Consider the following 14,648-nt stretch of genomic DNA (forward strand, 5'->3'; position numbering starts at 1 on the left):
TAATATATATATATTTTCTATTGTGGTAAACTATGGGTAATATAAAATTTACCATTTTAATCATTTTTAAGTATACAGTTCAGTAGCAGTAAGTACATTTACAGTGTTGTGCAACTATCACCATTACCTATTTTCAGAAATTTTTCGTCATCCACAGAAACTCCACACCTATTAAACAATAATTCCCTGTTTCCCCTCCCTCCCAGCCCCTGGTAACGTATATTCTACTTTCTGTCTCAATGAATCCTCCCGTTCTAGGTACCTCATATAAGTGGAATCATACAATCGTCCTCTGTTTGAGTTTGGTTTATTTTCCTTAGCATAGTGTTTTCAAGGTCCATGCATATTTTAGCGTGTATCAGAATTTCCTTCCTTTTTAAGGCTGAATAATATTCTATTGTATGTGTATGCCACATTTTATTTATCTACTAATGAATATGTATTATATTTTATGACAGTTTTTAACGTGCAAAATATTTTACTTTTTCAAAAAACGTTTCGTGGTAACTCTGAGTCGCATCCCTATGAAGGAACTAATGCAGACTTGTTGAAGTCAGTGAACTAGACGGCAGCAGCATATGTATTGCTTAGATCTTCCAGTCTATTTTTTGTGCTACTGACTCACCATGCTTTTCTATATCCAAGTTCTACTTTATTTCTAGCCCTTTTGTAAACTAATTTTAAGCTTTACTTTTTAAAAGGAAAGTAACATTTATTGTGTACCTTCTACATGTCCAACACTGTGCTAAGCACTCGGTGTGCTTGTCTTGTTTGTAATTGTCCTTTGTGTATAGTAAGCTTTTCTTATTTGAACCTAACGTTATTAAAGCAGGAACACTCTAAAAATAGTAACTAACATTTGCCTAGTCCTTTACAGTTTAGAACCACTTTCATATGTATTTTCTTTGTTCATTTATTCATCTGTTTAACAGAGATTGAGTGCTTGCTCTATGTCAGGCGCAGCGGTAGGCCTTGCCAAGTAAGAGATGACTGAGACATTATCCCTGCCTGAAGAACTGTGGGGTTGATAGATTTGTAAACTCCTAATTACAATAGTTCTAGGAGTTAATTATTATTAAGAAAATGTTCATTTTCTTATCATTAAGGAAATTGAGTTCAGAAAGGTTATCTCATGTACCTAAAAGTAATTAATTAATTAACAGCAGAGCTGTTGTTTAAACCCAAGATCTTCTGTTTCCAAAATCTAAGCACTTTTTACTATACCACATATGACTCCTTTAGTCATTATGTATTTGAAAGTGCCATTTAAATGATATTTTATAATTCACAATGTCATTAATTTAGTATTTTCTATACAACCAATCCAAATTAGGATGAATATAATATTCCTCAAATGTACCAGTGAATTCTGAGTTTGCTTGATTGGTTAAAATGAGATTCTGCAGTTACGTCGGCCTCCTCAAATGGGTCAATTTCAAGTGTTAGCTGGGGAGCTTTGAGCTTTTTGACTTAGTAAGTCCTCCATGCTTTCTTCCTTTTGTGGTCTGTATTTCCTACAGAGAAAAAGAGAGACCAGTAGTTCTGTCCTTTGGCAGATGAGAAGGCAGCTTCTTCTGGAGTTGATGGGCATTCTCCCCACAGTAAGAAGTGCCCGCATTGTGGAAGAAGCTGATGTGGAGATGGAGCCCAATGTGTCTGTGTATTCGGGGCTGAAAGAAGAGCATGTTGTGAAAGCCAGTGCACTCTTACGTCTGTACTGTGCTTTGATGGGGATCGCTGGACTCAAGTATTCAATAATTTGATATTTTACCTTTCCATCATTTTACTTTCTTGTTTCTAATCCCAAGAAAGTGAGCCAAAGGCCTTTTATTCAGAGGATTTGGGTTTTCTATTGGGCTTAAGTAGCAGACTGGCCTATATCAAGAATGAAGTCCTAAGGGAAAACATTCCTAGCTGGGATGTATCCATTTATTTTGGTCTGATTGTAAATAAAGTTATGTAAATATGGGAGGGGCGAGAGCAGTTTAAGGAACGTGTGACTTCAACACAGTTTGATATGACTATAATGAGTGATTTTTGAGTGATCCTTTACCTATCCCATGCTGCTAAGTGAAGTAAATCTCTCCTGTTTCCTTTTACAACTGAGATCATAAATTATTTAAAATTGATATGATGTGATTATTAAGCACAAGGTTTCTTATTTAGTCACTGTGCTACAGCCTTTGGAATCATGTCCTCAACTATTGTACATGCAGTCCTCATTTTGCATGTCTCCAACATGCGTGAATTTCACTTACCATGGTTTAGTTAACTAACACTGCTCCCTAAACAATTAATGCATCAGTTATCATGAAACATTAACCAAATAATTGTGTAAAGTACAAACTTTGCTGAGAACTCTTCAAACCACAAACCACTCTAAATAACAGATGCACGTCATGATCAGTGACCAATTGCATCATTTCTTTTAAAGTGTTGGCAGCTGGTCACTGCACATTATTACTTGGTTCACAAACATATCGTCTCCTTGTCTCAATGATAAACCCATGTGACATTTTACAAAAATGGATAATTGAAAGAAGGAATTGGCCAATAAAGATGAAAATGTAACACAGAAACAAAAATGGTAACACTGGAAGTGACATTTGAACCAAATGTAAGTAGAAGAAATAACTGACTGTGAGAATGTTGACACTGCTGCCATTTGAAAGACCCTTGAAATATAACCAAGTGAACTTAGTGAAGGCAAATTTGTCAACATAAATGAGAAAAGTCATTGTGACAAAAAGGATGAAGTTCCAGAGGAAGTGATGCTGGCAAAAGTCTTCACAGTGAAAGAACTCTCAGCTATTTCGTGACTGAAAGTGCAAAGGATGGAATGTTGGAAGCTGATCCAAACTTACAAGAGGGTGTGACAATTCCTCAAGGCTTAGAAAAGATGCTCACTCCATATAAGTTATACAGTGAGAAGAAAGCAAGGGCTATTCTAACTACTCTTGATACATTTTTTACAAAGAAAACACTTTAATTCCTAATGTTTCCGATATTTTCAATTATAGAGTGCTATATAAATACCAGTTTTACTGTTTTTAAAAATTTCTCTATGCATTATAACCAACAGAGTTTTTAATGTTTTGATATAAAATTTTCTTAAAAGAGATGCAACAGTTGTAATTTTCCCCGTTGATTATTAAGATCGTGACACACAGTTTCAGCTTGCATGGTTATTTTTGTGGTCCCATACTACCATGCAAAATGAAGACTGCCTGTATTTGTGTCTGAGGAAAAACGCTGGTTGTAAACTCAACAGTTTTGCTTTTGACAAGTTAAGATGTTAAAAATTTTATAGTGAGGTAACATAAAGCTCAAAATTTGTATCTGAAAGATTCTACTGTTGGAAAGTCATTTTTTCTTTCTCCCTGTCTCAACTAAAAAAACGATAAAGCCTAATAATGTAATTCTTTTTAGACCAACAGAGGAAGAAGCCGAGCAGTTGCTGCAGTTGATGACAAGTCGTCCTCCTGCTACACCGGCTGGGGTTCGCTTCGTTTCCCTTTCCTTTTGTATGCTGCTGGCCTTTTCTACACTTGTCAGGTACCTTACTACGTGAATAAGGTGCTCCACTTTCTCACGGTCTGGTTTTGTTTATTTATTAAAACACATGTATAGCATTCCTTAAGAGCTTACTACAAAAATTGTCTAGGTTTGGACAGTGGTAATATCTTTCAGTAAAAGGGTGTCAGTAGCACCTACTATATGTCAGTCATTTTTTATCTTTATAAAAGTTTCATGTGCATGTTGATTGAAGGGGTCATAATTATTTATCAAGATTTCTTAAGGCAAATAGCAGTCCTTAACTCCCCTCATCCCTGTTCCCCCTTCCCTAGAGGCAACTTCTTTCAGTTCTTTTAGCTGATTCTTTTGTTTTTTACTAGCACATCTTTAAATAACATGTTTATATTTGCTACATCTTGATTTTTCAATTTTAGGAGTATTCATTGACTTCCCACTGTGAAAGATGAGGAATGAGTTCTCTTTTTTCTCCTTCCCCAATACATCTACGTATCCTCCTGTCCTGCCCTTCTCGCAGTACAGTTGTATTATAATTTAGCTTTGATCAATATATAATCATTTACATTACACTATTGGGAGCTCAGCCATGTAGTAGATGATTGCTTTTCTTCTGCAAAACTTGTGTTTTGCATTAATAATTATCCTGTGGTTTTCTTTGTTCTTCACCTGCTTGGTTGTTTTCCACTTGCTTGGTGTTCTGTGTACTTAAGGTTAATGCAGACCCAAACTCTCTGCTAATCCAGATTTCTTCTGGAGATGTTCAGACTCATTAAATATTCTGTCAATTTAATTTTCTGAGGAAGTCTCTCCTGGAGCATTTTGACCTGCTCCAATCTGAACTGATTACCTCTGCCCCTGGTCCACAGCTTTCATCCTGCAATTGCTCTTCACTATCATTTTGGGAGTTTAATTCCTCTCTTCTCTTTTGGATTGCCTATTTCTATTTCTTTCTTTCTTTCTTTTTTTTGCTGAGGGAGATTCACCCTGAGCTAACATCTGTTGCTAATCATCTTCTTTTTGTATGTGAGCCACTGCCACAGCATGGCTATTGGCAGACGAGTGGTGTAGGTCTGTGTCTGGGAACCTGGGCTGCTAAAGTGCAGTGCGCCAAACTTAACCACTAGGCCACCAGGGCTGCCTGGGATCTCCTGTTTCTTGCAACTCATTGTCTTCATCTTTTTTCATTTGCTCCCTAATTTTGCTGCTGCTTTTTTTTTTCCTTCCCCGAAGCCCCGGTACGTAGTCATATATCCCAGTTGTAGGTCATTCCAGTTCTATGTGGGATGCTGGCACAGTATGGCTTGATGAGCGGTGTGTAGGTCTGTGCCCAGGATCCAAACTGGCGAACCCTGGGCCGCCAAAGTGGAGTGTGCAAGCCCAACCACTCGTCCACGGGGCCAGCCGCCTCATTTTGCTTCTTTAAAATGGGTATATGGGAGGTAAATTATTTTGAGACTGAGTATTTCTGAGAATGTCTTTATTCTACTTGGACACTTGATTGATAGTTCGATGGGACATAGAATCCTAAATTGGAAATAATTTCCTTTGACAGTTGGGGATGCTTACCACTGTACTAACGAGGAGAGCAAGAAATAATTTCCTTTGAGAACTTTGAAAGTCTTGTTCCATTGTCTTTTAACTTTCAGTATTGCTGTTGAGAAGTCTGATGACATTCTGTTACTGGGTCCTTTGTGTGGCCTGTTTTTTTTTCTTTAATAGAAACATATAGGATTAGCTTTTTGTCCCTAGGGTTTTGAAATTTTTAGATGATATGCCATGGTGTGAGTCTGGTTTTGTCTATTGTCCTAGGTATTCCGTGAGCCCTGTCAACCTGGGAATTCATATGCTTCAATTACTGGAAATTTTCTTGAACTAATTTGTTGGTCAGTGTCTTCCACATGGGTTTTCTGTCTAAAACCTCCTTTTATTTGGATTTTGGACTTCCTGAAACAATGATCTTATTTTCTTATCCTTTTGTATTTTCCTTATCTTTGTCTTGTTTTGCTTTTTAAAATTTTTAAATTTTTCCTTCTTCTCCCCACAGCCCCTCAGTACATAGTTGTGTATTTTAGTTGTGGGTCCTTCTAGTTGTGGCATGTGGGACGCCACCTCAGCATGGCCTGACGAGTGGTGCCATGTCCTTGCCCAGGATCCAAACCCTGGGCCACCAAAGTGGAGCATGCGAACTTAACCACTGAGCCATGGGGCCAGGCCCTGAAGGGGTTTTATTTGTACTGTTTCTTTGTTTCTGCCTTTTTTTGTTTCTTTTTTTGAAATTAGAAGCGCTTTTTTTTTGGGTTTAATAATTCTTGTCTGTTCATATTTAAGAGTAGGAAACTAAAAGGCAGATTAGAACCTCTAAATGCACAGATGAGTCTTTGGGGAAACTCCTGGGCTTATCAGAGTCTTAGAGAAGACTGTTGTCTTGCCTGGAGGGTGAAGGCCTGACAAAAAACCCATAAGCAAAGTTAAAAAGTGAGGGTTGAAGGTTGGGCGATCTCAGCCTGCAGTATAATTATTGACTTAATTCTCCTGCTTTCAGAATGGTGCTCCAGATATCCCTGGTTGTCCCTCAGTTCAGAGACACACTCTTTTACCATCTGCAGAGAATAAATCTCCAGTCTCTCTACTAGGGGACAAATACTTATCTATTTGTGTGGAATGGAGGAGGTGATTTGGAGGTCTGCTACTTCAACAGACTATCAGCCTTTTTGAGTTAGTCTGTCTTCACTCTCACTCCCAGAGCTGCCTGGAATTGTCAGTTCTTGAGTCCTTTGGGAATTCTGTGCTATAAAGTGGATTGGCTTTACCTCCTGCCAGTTTAGTATTCTGCTTTCTCAGGTTGGCTAAGTCAGTTACCACTCATCTATATGACTGGACTCGAGCGTCCAGTGTTTTATGTTGTCTCTTGTCATCATCCTACGCATTTATGCTTTTTAAGAAAATCCCTTTGATGTAGTTGGAATGGAGTTTCAGGAGGGTGTGAAATTACGTGAAATGAAGTGCTTTCTTTTCTCTTTACCTGAAGCAATTTCTATATATTATCTCTAATACTGATTACTTCTATAAGATAGGTGGTTTTTACCTGTGTTTTATAGGCAGTAGAGCTAAGTTCAGAAAGATTACTTAAATTTCTCGTTCAAGGTCACGTTGCCAGTAATTAGCAGAGACGGGATCCGCTCAGGTCTGGCAGGCTCTAAAGGCTATAATCTTTCTACTACGTAAGTCTGTCTTTTATTAGTGGAGTGATTTAGGTATGGTTGAGAATGGCCTTTTTAATTTTCTTAGCTTGGGATAGCAGACTTTTCAGTTGCTTTTTGTTTTACCCATTTACACTGCAATGAAGTAGAAGGAGATCAATGAAAATTATTTTCACAAGTCAAAGTTGACTTGTACCTTTCAAACAAAATCTAGGAATTCCCCTTAAAAAAGTCATTGTTGTTGGTATATTTTTATAAGTATTTTTCATATCTGATGAGCCCATGGCTGTCTTTTCTCTTTCTTTTTGAATAGTGATTGCTTATTTCTCTACAGTTTTGAGTTATGCTCAAAATGTTTCTATAAATTAAATTCCATTTTTCAGGTAAAAGATGGAATAACTAGTTACTGTTCTGTAACTCAGTTTGTGACTTTTTGGTGATTAAGTTTTAACATCAGATTTTTTTTCTATATGAAATAATTATGAGCTGTTAATATTGTTCTAACATTTTAATCCCTAATTTAATTTAAACAATTTAATCCCTAATTTAATTCTTTGCTTTTCCGAGAAATGTGAGGAGGTTTACTTTCTCCAGCTTACAAACGCAGTAACTAAGACTGAGAGGGTGTGGCTGTTTACACTCATGATGAAAAGCAGAGGTCCTCATTCTTATCTCTAGGACTACTTTATATCTCAATAACAATTAATGGCCAATTCAGCAAGCAATTAATTTGAATTGATATTTCAAAATAGGAAAGGAAAAAATTTCTACCAAAAATAATTCCAGAATGGTCTTTTTTCTTATGCTAGTATATCTGATTTAAACTGGTGACATTTCTGATATGTTCTCTATAGTACACCTGAACAGGAGCAGCTAATGGTAGTGTGGCTAAGTTGGATGATAAAAGAAGAAGCTTATTTTGAGAGGTAAGGTGACTTTATTTGTTTCAGTTAGCTAAGTAAGTTTTTCTTATCCTCTCTTTGGAAACTCATATTTTCGTTTCTGTTTCAACAGTACTTCGGGCGTCTCTGCTTCTTTTGGGGAGATGTTGTTATTGGTCGCCATGTATTTTCATAGCAACCAACTTAGTGCTATCATTGACTTGGTCTGTTCTACTTTGGGGATGAAGGTAATTTTTATTTTAATCTTCTTTCTAAAGAAGTTGTTTCTAAGCTGGGCATTTTCTTGTAGTATAAAGTAAATAGATAGTTTTCATTTTGAAGTAATTTTAGTTGTTTAATAGGTTGAAATTTTATCAGGAGCTCTTAGAAAAAAATATATTATGAAAACCTTTATTTACAAGAATAATAGGTGTTCAATGTAGAAAGCTTGGAAAACACAGAAAAGAAGGGAAAAATATAATTCCATTGTTCATGTATATCAGGTATATCAATTCCATTGTTAACATCTGGTGTCTGTTCTTTCTTTAAATTGATGTACATATTTTGTAATTTTAAAGAACTTCTACCAATATGTGATGAACATTTCTTAATATCAATAAATATTCTAATACAATATAATTATTAATGGCTGCATATTAGTCCATCATATGGATCGATCATGACTTTCTTAATGGATCTCTTCTTATTTGCTATGTAGATTTTCCAATTTCTGAATAATGCTTAGATGAATATCATTATTTATGTAAATATACACACACACACTCACACATGTATGTCTTCAAACACCTTTTGGATTATTTCCTTAAGATAAAGTTCTAGAAAACAGTTAGTAAGTAAAAGAATATGATGATGTTAAGGTGTTTAGTGAGTATTGCCAGATTATCTCCCAGAAAGCTTATACCAGTTTAGCTGTTCGATTTGTGAATGAGAGTGCCTATTTTCCTCAACTCTCACTATCACCAGGCATTACCATTCTTTTTAATCTTTGCAAATTTGATTGATGAAAAAAGATCTCACTTATTTTGCATTTCTTTGATTACTAGTGGACCTGTGGTTTTTATTATTATTTTTTTTATAGTTGTAGTTTATAGTGTTTTTTTTGGGTAGTTTTTAAAATGTGTGTGTTTTGGCTGGTATAATTCTTTTGTGAAAGGCTTATCAATGTCCCAGTTTTTTAGTAGGGATTTTTATTGATTTATCTTCCCTTTCACTGATTCAAAATCTTTATATATAAATGATATGTGACTATGACTCATATATTTCATTGATTTTAAGACATATTTTACCCAATATTGAAATTGGGATTCATTTTACAGTTCAGATGTGAAGTGTTAATGTGGTAGTGTTCCCCTCTTTTTTTCTTGAAAGCTACAATTAAATCAGTAATGTATTTTATAATCCTTAGTGTCTTTTTTTTTTCTTTTTTTGGTGAGGAAGATTGGCCCTGAGCTAACATCTGTTGCCAATCTTTCATGTTTTATTTTTTCCAAAGGCCCAGTACATAGCTGTATATCCTAGTTTTAAGTCCTTCTAGTTCTTCTGTGTGGGATGCTGCCACAGCATTGGCTTGATGAGCAGTGTGTAGGTCCACGCCCAGGATCCAAACTGGCGAACTCTGGGCTGCCAAATCAGAGCATGCAAACTTAACCACTATGCCACCAGGCAAGCCCCCTTAGTGTCTTTAAAAGTACAATAGCTTGCAGTTGATTTTTCCCAGTCTGTTTTGCCATGTGGAAATTATTGTTTCTGTGTGTAATATATTAAGTGTTTCTCTTGTGTTTCTCACTTTGCTGTTATGCTTAGAAATGTTTTTCTTTCCTCAGGTCTGTACAAATGGTCACCTATATTTTCTTCTAGTATTTTGTGGCTTCATGTTTTAAATTTAAATCTTGAATACATTTGGAGATCATTGTGGATATAGTGTCTTGTGAGCAGATCTCTCTCTATATGTATACATATTCCCCAGAAAGGGAGCTATCTCCCCTTCATTTATTGAATAATCCACTTCTTCCCACTGACTTGAAATGCCAATAAGAGTATTTACTTTGTACTTTTATCTGTTGTTTCTGTTTCTGAAGAAAAACACACTTTAATGTTGGATTTGAGAAGCCGCTTATGAAATAGAGTATTTGAATATTAATTTTATACATTACAGTCATTTTAGATAATAAATTTAGCAGAGAAAATTGTGCTTCATATTATGATATTTTCATGTGCTGTTGGAATTCTTTTGATTGTTTTAGATTGTCATTAAGCCAAGCTCCTTGAGCAGGATGAAGACTATCTTCACACAGGAAATTTTTACTGAGCAGGTACTTCTTTTAAATTTATTCTCAGGTACTTCTTTAACTTTCTTTTACAGGATTCTTTGGGGGGAAACTTGTATATCTCAGTTTAAGAGAATAATTTGGTCTTTTTGTATTCCTTTTTAGTTTTCAATGATGATTTATTTAATCTTTGAAACTTCTATAAAGAATAATCCCATTTAAAATTTACTTTTAAAGCTTCTTACTACGAGCAAAATAAGGTTTTAAATTTATGTATTTTGGAGACTTTGAGTAGATGCTTAAAAGTATAGTGTTAGATCTGATGGCAGGGATCTTACATGAGGTAATCGTTTGCGTTTGTCAGGAGAAAAATGAAAGAGACCTATTTAAACCTTTAGGCTGTAAGGTTCATTTCTAACTAGATTATAAACTAGAGTCTAAATTCCTTATTCTTGTTTTTACATATTCTCATTTGGCCTCAGCACCTTTGTCTGTGGGTAATCCTAAGGATATTTTATTTTTTCGGTGAAGGAGACCATTCTAAAATTTAAAATTAATTGCCAGAATCATTTGCCAATTTACATCTCAGAACACAAAACATATGTGTGTCTTGGGGCTGGCTCAGTGGTGTAGTGGTTGAGTTTGTGTGCTTCGCTTTGGCGACCCAGGGTTCGTGGGTTCAGATCCCAGGAGCGGACCTACACACCACTCATCAAGCCATGCTGTAGCAGCATCCTACATACAAAAAATAGAGGAGGATTGGCATGGATCTTAGCTCGGGGCCAATCTTCTTCACCAAAAAATATAGATATGTCTTAAAAAATGAAATATTTGAAAATTCTCATGGGTCCCTAACTGTTGCTTCTATTAGGGTAATTGATATTCTCATCCGTATACCAAACTCTCCCTTCTCCCCTCAGTGCACATATACTCCCATGTAACAGTCACATATAGGACAGAGGAAACCCATAAGTTATTTTTTATGTGTTTAATTTGAACTGACTGGAAGACAACTTTGGGGACGGTCTTTGAAAGACAGTTAGTGGTCAATGTATGACACAATAAGAACAATAAAAATTCCTACTTATATTTGTGTGATACTTTATAATTTACATATGTTTTTCAAAAAAAACTTTTTCCCCCTCACAAAAACCTTTTGAGGCAGGTAAGACAGTGTCGTGCCATTTTGTAGATGTGAAAATACAAAGGAGCCTCAAAGGATAAAATGACTTACCCAAAGTCACTGAACCCAGGTTTTATGATTCCAAATTTTATGTTATTTTTACCTTACTCTACCGCTGTCAGCATATCTGTATTTAAAAACAAAAAAAAATTAGAGAACTTTGCAAATCCCTAAATGTATGCTACCTCATCATTCAAAAATAATTAAATCATGTAACAACTTGTTTTTATCATTCATTCCTAAGGACCTCACTTGTATTAACTATTGACAGTCTACCTGCTAATCCTCCCTCTTTCAGAATAATTTTATGTCTGTTCTGTTGTGTATATTAATACTGTTTTCCCCTTTTAGGTTGTCACAGCTCATGCAGTTCGGGTTCCTGTGACCAGCAACCTGAGTGCCAACATTACTGGATTTTTGCCTATTCATTGTATTTACCAGCTTCTCAGGAGTCGTTCCTTTACCAAGCACAAAGTGTCCATAAAAGTATGCCCATACATTTATATTTCAAGCTACAACCTAAGTTAATGTTCTTTTCCCAGTTCTGTGTCAGTTTGTAGGTCTTTACGTGAGTTTTGTGTATGAAATGTGTCTAGTTACTAGTCATTTATATAATTACAGTAATGAGGAACTTAATTTCAGGTTTTTTAAACAATGGAACTGTTAAGTTATTTACGAAATGTACACTATTACTAATCCATTTAAATTCTCAATAATAGCATATGGCTATTTCAGTAACCCTTAGTAAGAAATTGCCATTTTCTATACTTGAGTTTTGTTCATCAAACTGAGAAAGTTGCTGGTCAGCCATGACCAGCGTTTGTACACTTGTCACAAGGACACCTAAAACCTAACATGCATGTTTTGATATGTTTTCAATGGTTATGGTTGACTATATCCAACAGTGAAAAGATTCTCCAAGGAAAATGCTGACTCCCAGGAGGTAAAGAAATCTGTTCAGACCTTTTCTAGAGGCTCCTTTATTTATAAAGAACAGTGAACACTGTATGCATTCATTTTTCACTTTCAGTTAACTTGTTTTTATGATTTAGTGAAGTTATTTTCCAGCTAGATTATATCTCCTGTTTTTTTAATATTTTTGGAAAGTGAAACGGGTAAGAATTGAATCCAGATGCACAGCCATCATTGCTACATGTCCTCTCTCCTTGGAGATAAAGTGATGGTCTCCCATGCGTGATTGTCAAAGCCTCTTTCTTAATCTCTCTGAGGGTTTGCTGTGAAGAGCTATCCCTCTCCCTAAATTCCTCTCTGCTGTGCAGTCTTCTGCGACAACACATATTGTGCTCTAAATACACATATACTGGGACTTAAAGTGTTTTTCTCACTACTTAAAAAATAATAGATTAAAAACCCAAAGTCCAAACTCAAAACCCAAGCTCATCATTTTAGGTTATCTTCCACTAGACAATATTCTCGATTAGGATATAAAAGTAGTTTGTATTTTTAAATAAAAAAAAATTGTAAAACAGGATAATATATTTGTAACTGCTAAAAGTTAACAGTGAGTTTCACTGATTCATAAATCATGTAAAATTGTATGTGCTTTAAAAATTTCACTTGCTTTTTCTTATTGCCACAGTTGATTTGGTGCCTATAACCTTCTTTTTTAGGACTGGATTTATAGACAGCTGTGTGAAACCTCCACTCCACTCCATCCTCAGTTACTTCCTCTGATTGACGTGTACATAAATTCTATACTTACTCCTGCATCCAAATCTAATCCAGAAGCCACAAATCAGCCAGTCACAGAACAGGAGATACTCAATATTTTCCAAGGAGTCATTGGGGTAAAGTAGTGATTCTTGTATATTTATTAGCTTATTTTTCTTTTAGTTTATTCTTCTGACTTATTCCATATTTTTTTCTTGATTATTAGAGGATTTCTGTGTGGTTCTGGATTTAAAATGGGATTAAATTTCTTTAGATCACTTATAAAAATTAAGCGAATGATATTAATTCCGAGTGGTTTGTCACATAGGCACTTTTTGAGGAATTCTTTTAAAAGCTCCATTTTAAAAGTCTAAGGAGTGCCCTGGAGATTGTTTTTAACCAAGGACTATGTGACATTTCAGCACAAGTTTGTTTAGCTTCCTGAGACTCTAAGATATACCTAGATTCGTTAATGGAAAATTTGGAGAAAATCTTTTTCTCCACTTTTTTAGAAGGAAAAAATAGTTGCATTTTCCACAAATATATTTAAACGTTTGTTGTTGATAGTGCCTCTGAGTCAATTCCAGCTTCTAGTGACCCTGCATACATCAGGGCAGAACCATGCCCGGTCGGTTTTCTGCCATCCTCTCACCTTCCAGTGCTCTATCAGACAATGTTCTGCTGCTGTTCCTACGGTTTTCATGGCCAATTGTTTTGGAAGTGAGTGGCCAGCTTCTTCCTAGTCTGTCAGTCTGGAAGCTCTGTTGAAACCTGTCCACCATGGGTGACCTTTCTGGTATTTGAAATACTAGCGGCATAGCTTTCAGCATCACAGTAACACACAGCCGCCACGGTATGACAACCAACAAATGGGTAGTGTGGTTGGTTCCCTGACAGGGAAACGAACCCCAGCCATGGCGATGAGAGTGCCGAATGTTAACCACTAGACCACCAGGGCTGGCTCTATCTACATGTTTAAATGTACAATATCTTTTTTAGGAGTTATTTTCTTCACGCTAGTTTCAGATAATACTTGAGACTCATAAGCTTTTTTCAGAAGCAGCTTGATGGTATTGCTGTTGAGTAATAGCTGAAGTCTTTTTTTTCCTATCTTAGAGACTATTCAGCATGTCGTCTTTCATCTCCCACACCATCTCAGATTTACTTTAAACTTCAAGTTCTCTCTTTGAGTTTAATGCAAACATAGCAATGTTTCTCCTGTTTTATCTGAGCTTGGGAGCAGCAACACTGAATAGTCCATTTTGAATGCTTTTACCATCAAAAAAGCACTCATGAAATTTAAAAATATTTTAAAGTCTTTATTATATTACCTCCAGGGAGACAATATCCGCCTTAATCAGCGTTTCAGTATCACAGCACAGCTTTTGGTGCTTTACTATATTCTGTCTTACGAAGAAGCTCTCCTAGCAAACACAAAGACTTTAGGTAAGTTGTACATAGAGGAGTGTTTCTAGTGATACTTTGTTTTATTTGCTTATGTTTTCTTACTTTCCAAGCTGTTAGATGAGAAAATAAGGTCAAATATTCTAACAAGCTCCTGCATCATTCTATAGTCCTTGCCATGTAGGCATTGTATACTCTGATGTATAAATACGTGTATGTGTGGGTATATAACCACCCCTTAGGGCTCAGTCTTCCTTTTAGCAGGCTAAATTAATAGATAACTGAATTGCCTATATTTTAACAATTTTAGTGACCTTATTAACTAAATATAAATTGAGATAAGCGAAGGAACTGTAACTGAAATATTTTTGCTTAATTTCAATCTTTCCTTTGTCTTCCATTAGTGTGAAAAATCTAATCAAAAGTAATAGGAAAAAACAATAAAAGAGTATCCTTTTGCTATTAAAATTATCACTGAACTGGGCTT

At 35.7% G+C, this 14,648-nt stretch overlaps 1 protein-coding gene across 4 annotated transcripts in view; it reads left to right on the forward strand.

Moving 5' to 3' along the window:
* The window catches only part of INTS2 (integrator complex subunit 2), a 50,272-nt gene that overhangs the window by 8,726 nt on the left and 26,898 nt on the right, over positions 1-14,648 (forward strand). For all 4 annotated transcript variants that reach the window (XM_005597541.4, XM_001503757.7, XM_070227531.1 and 1 more), the window contains exons 8-15: positions 1,521-1,747; positions 3,430-3,555; positions 7,589-7,660; positions 7,749-7,863; positions 9,880-9,948; positions 11,438-11,572; positions 12,718-12,894; positions 14,095-14,203. In XM_005597541.4, coding sequence (XP_005597598.1) covers positions 1,521-1,747; positions 3,430-3,555; positions 7,589-7,660; positions 7,749-7,863; positions 9,880-9,948; positions 11,438-11,572; positions 12,718-12,894; positions 14,095-14,203 — 1,030 coding nt within the window. The remainder of the gene's footprint in view (positions 1-1,520; positions 1,748-3,429; positions 3,556-7,588; positions 7,661-7,748; positions 7,864-9,879; positions 9,949-11,437; positions 11,573-12,717; positions 12,895-14,094; positions 14,204-14,648) is intronic.

The sequence above is a fragment of the Equus caballus genome, chromosome 11 (assembly GCF_041296265.1).
Source record: "Equus caballus isolate H_3958 breed thoroughbred chromosome 11, TB-T2T, whole genome shotgun sequence".
Taxonomy (NCBI): domain Eukaryota; kingdom Metazoa; phylum Chordata; class Mammalia; order Perissodactyla; family Equidae; genus Equus; species Equus caballus.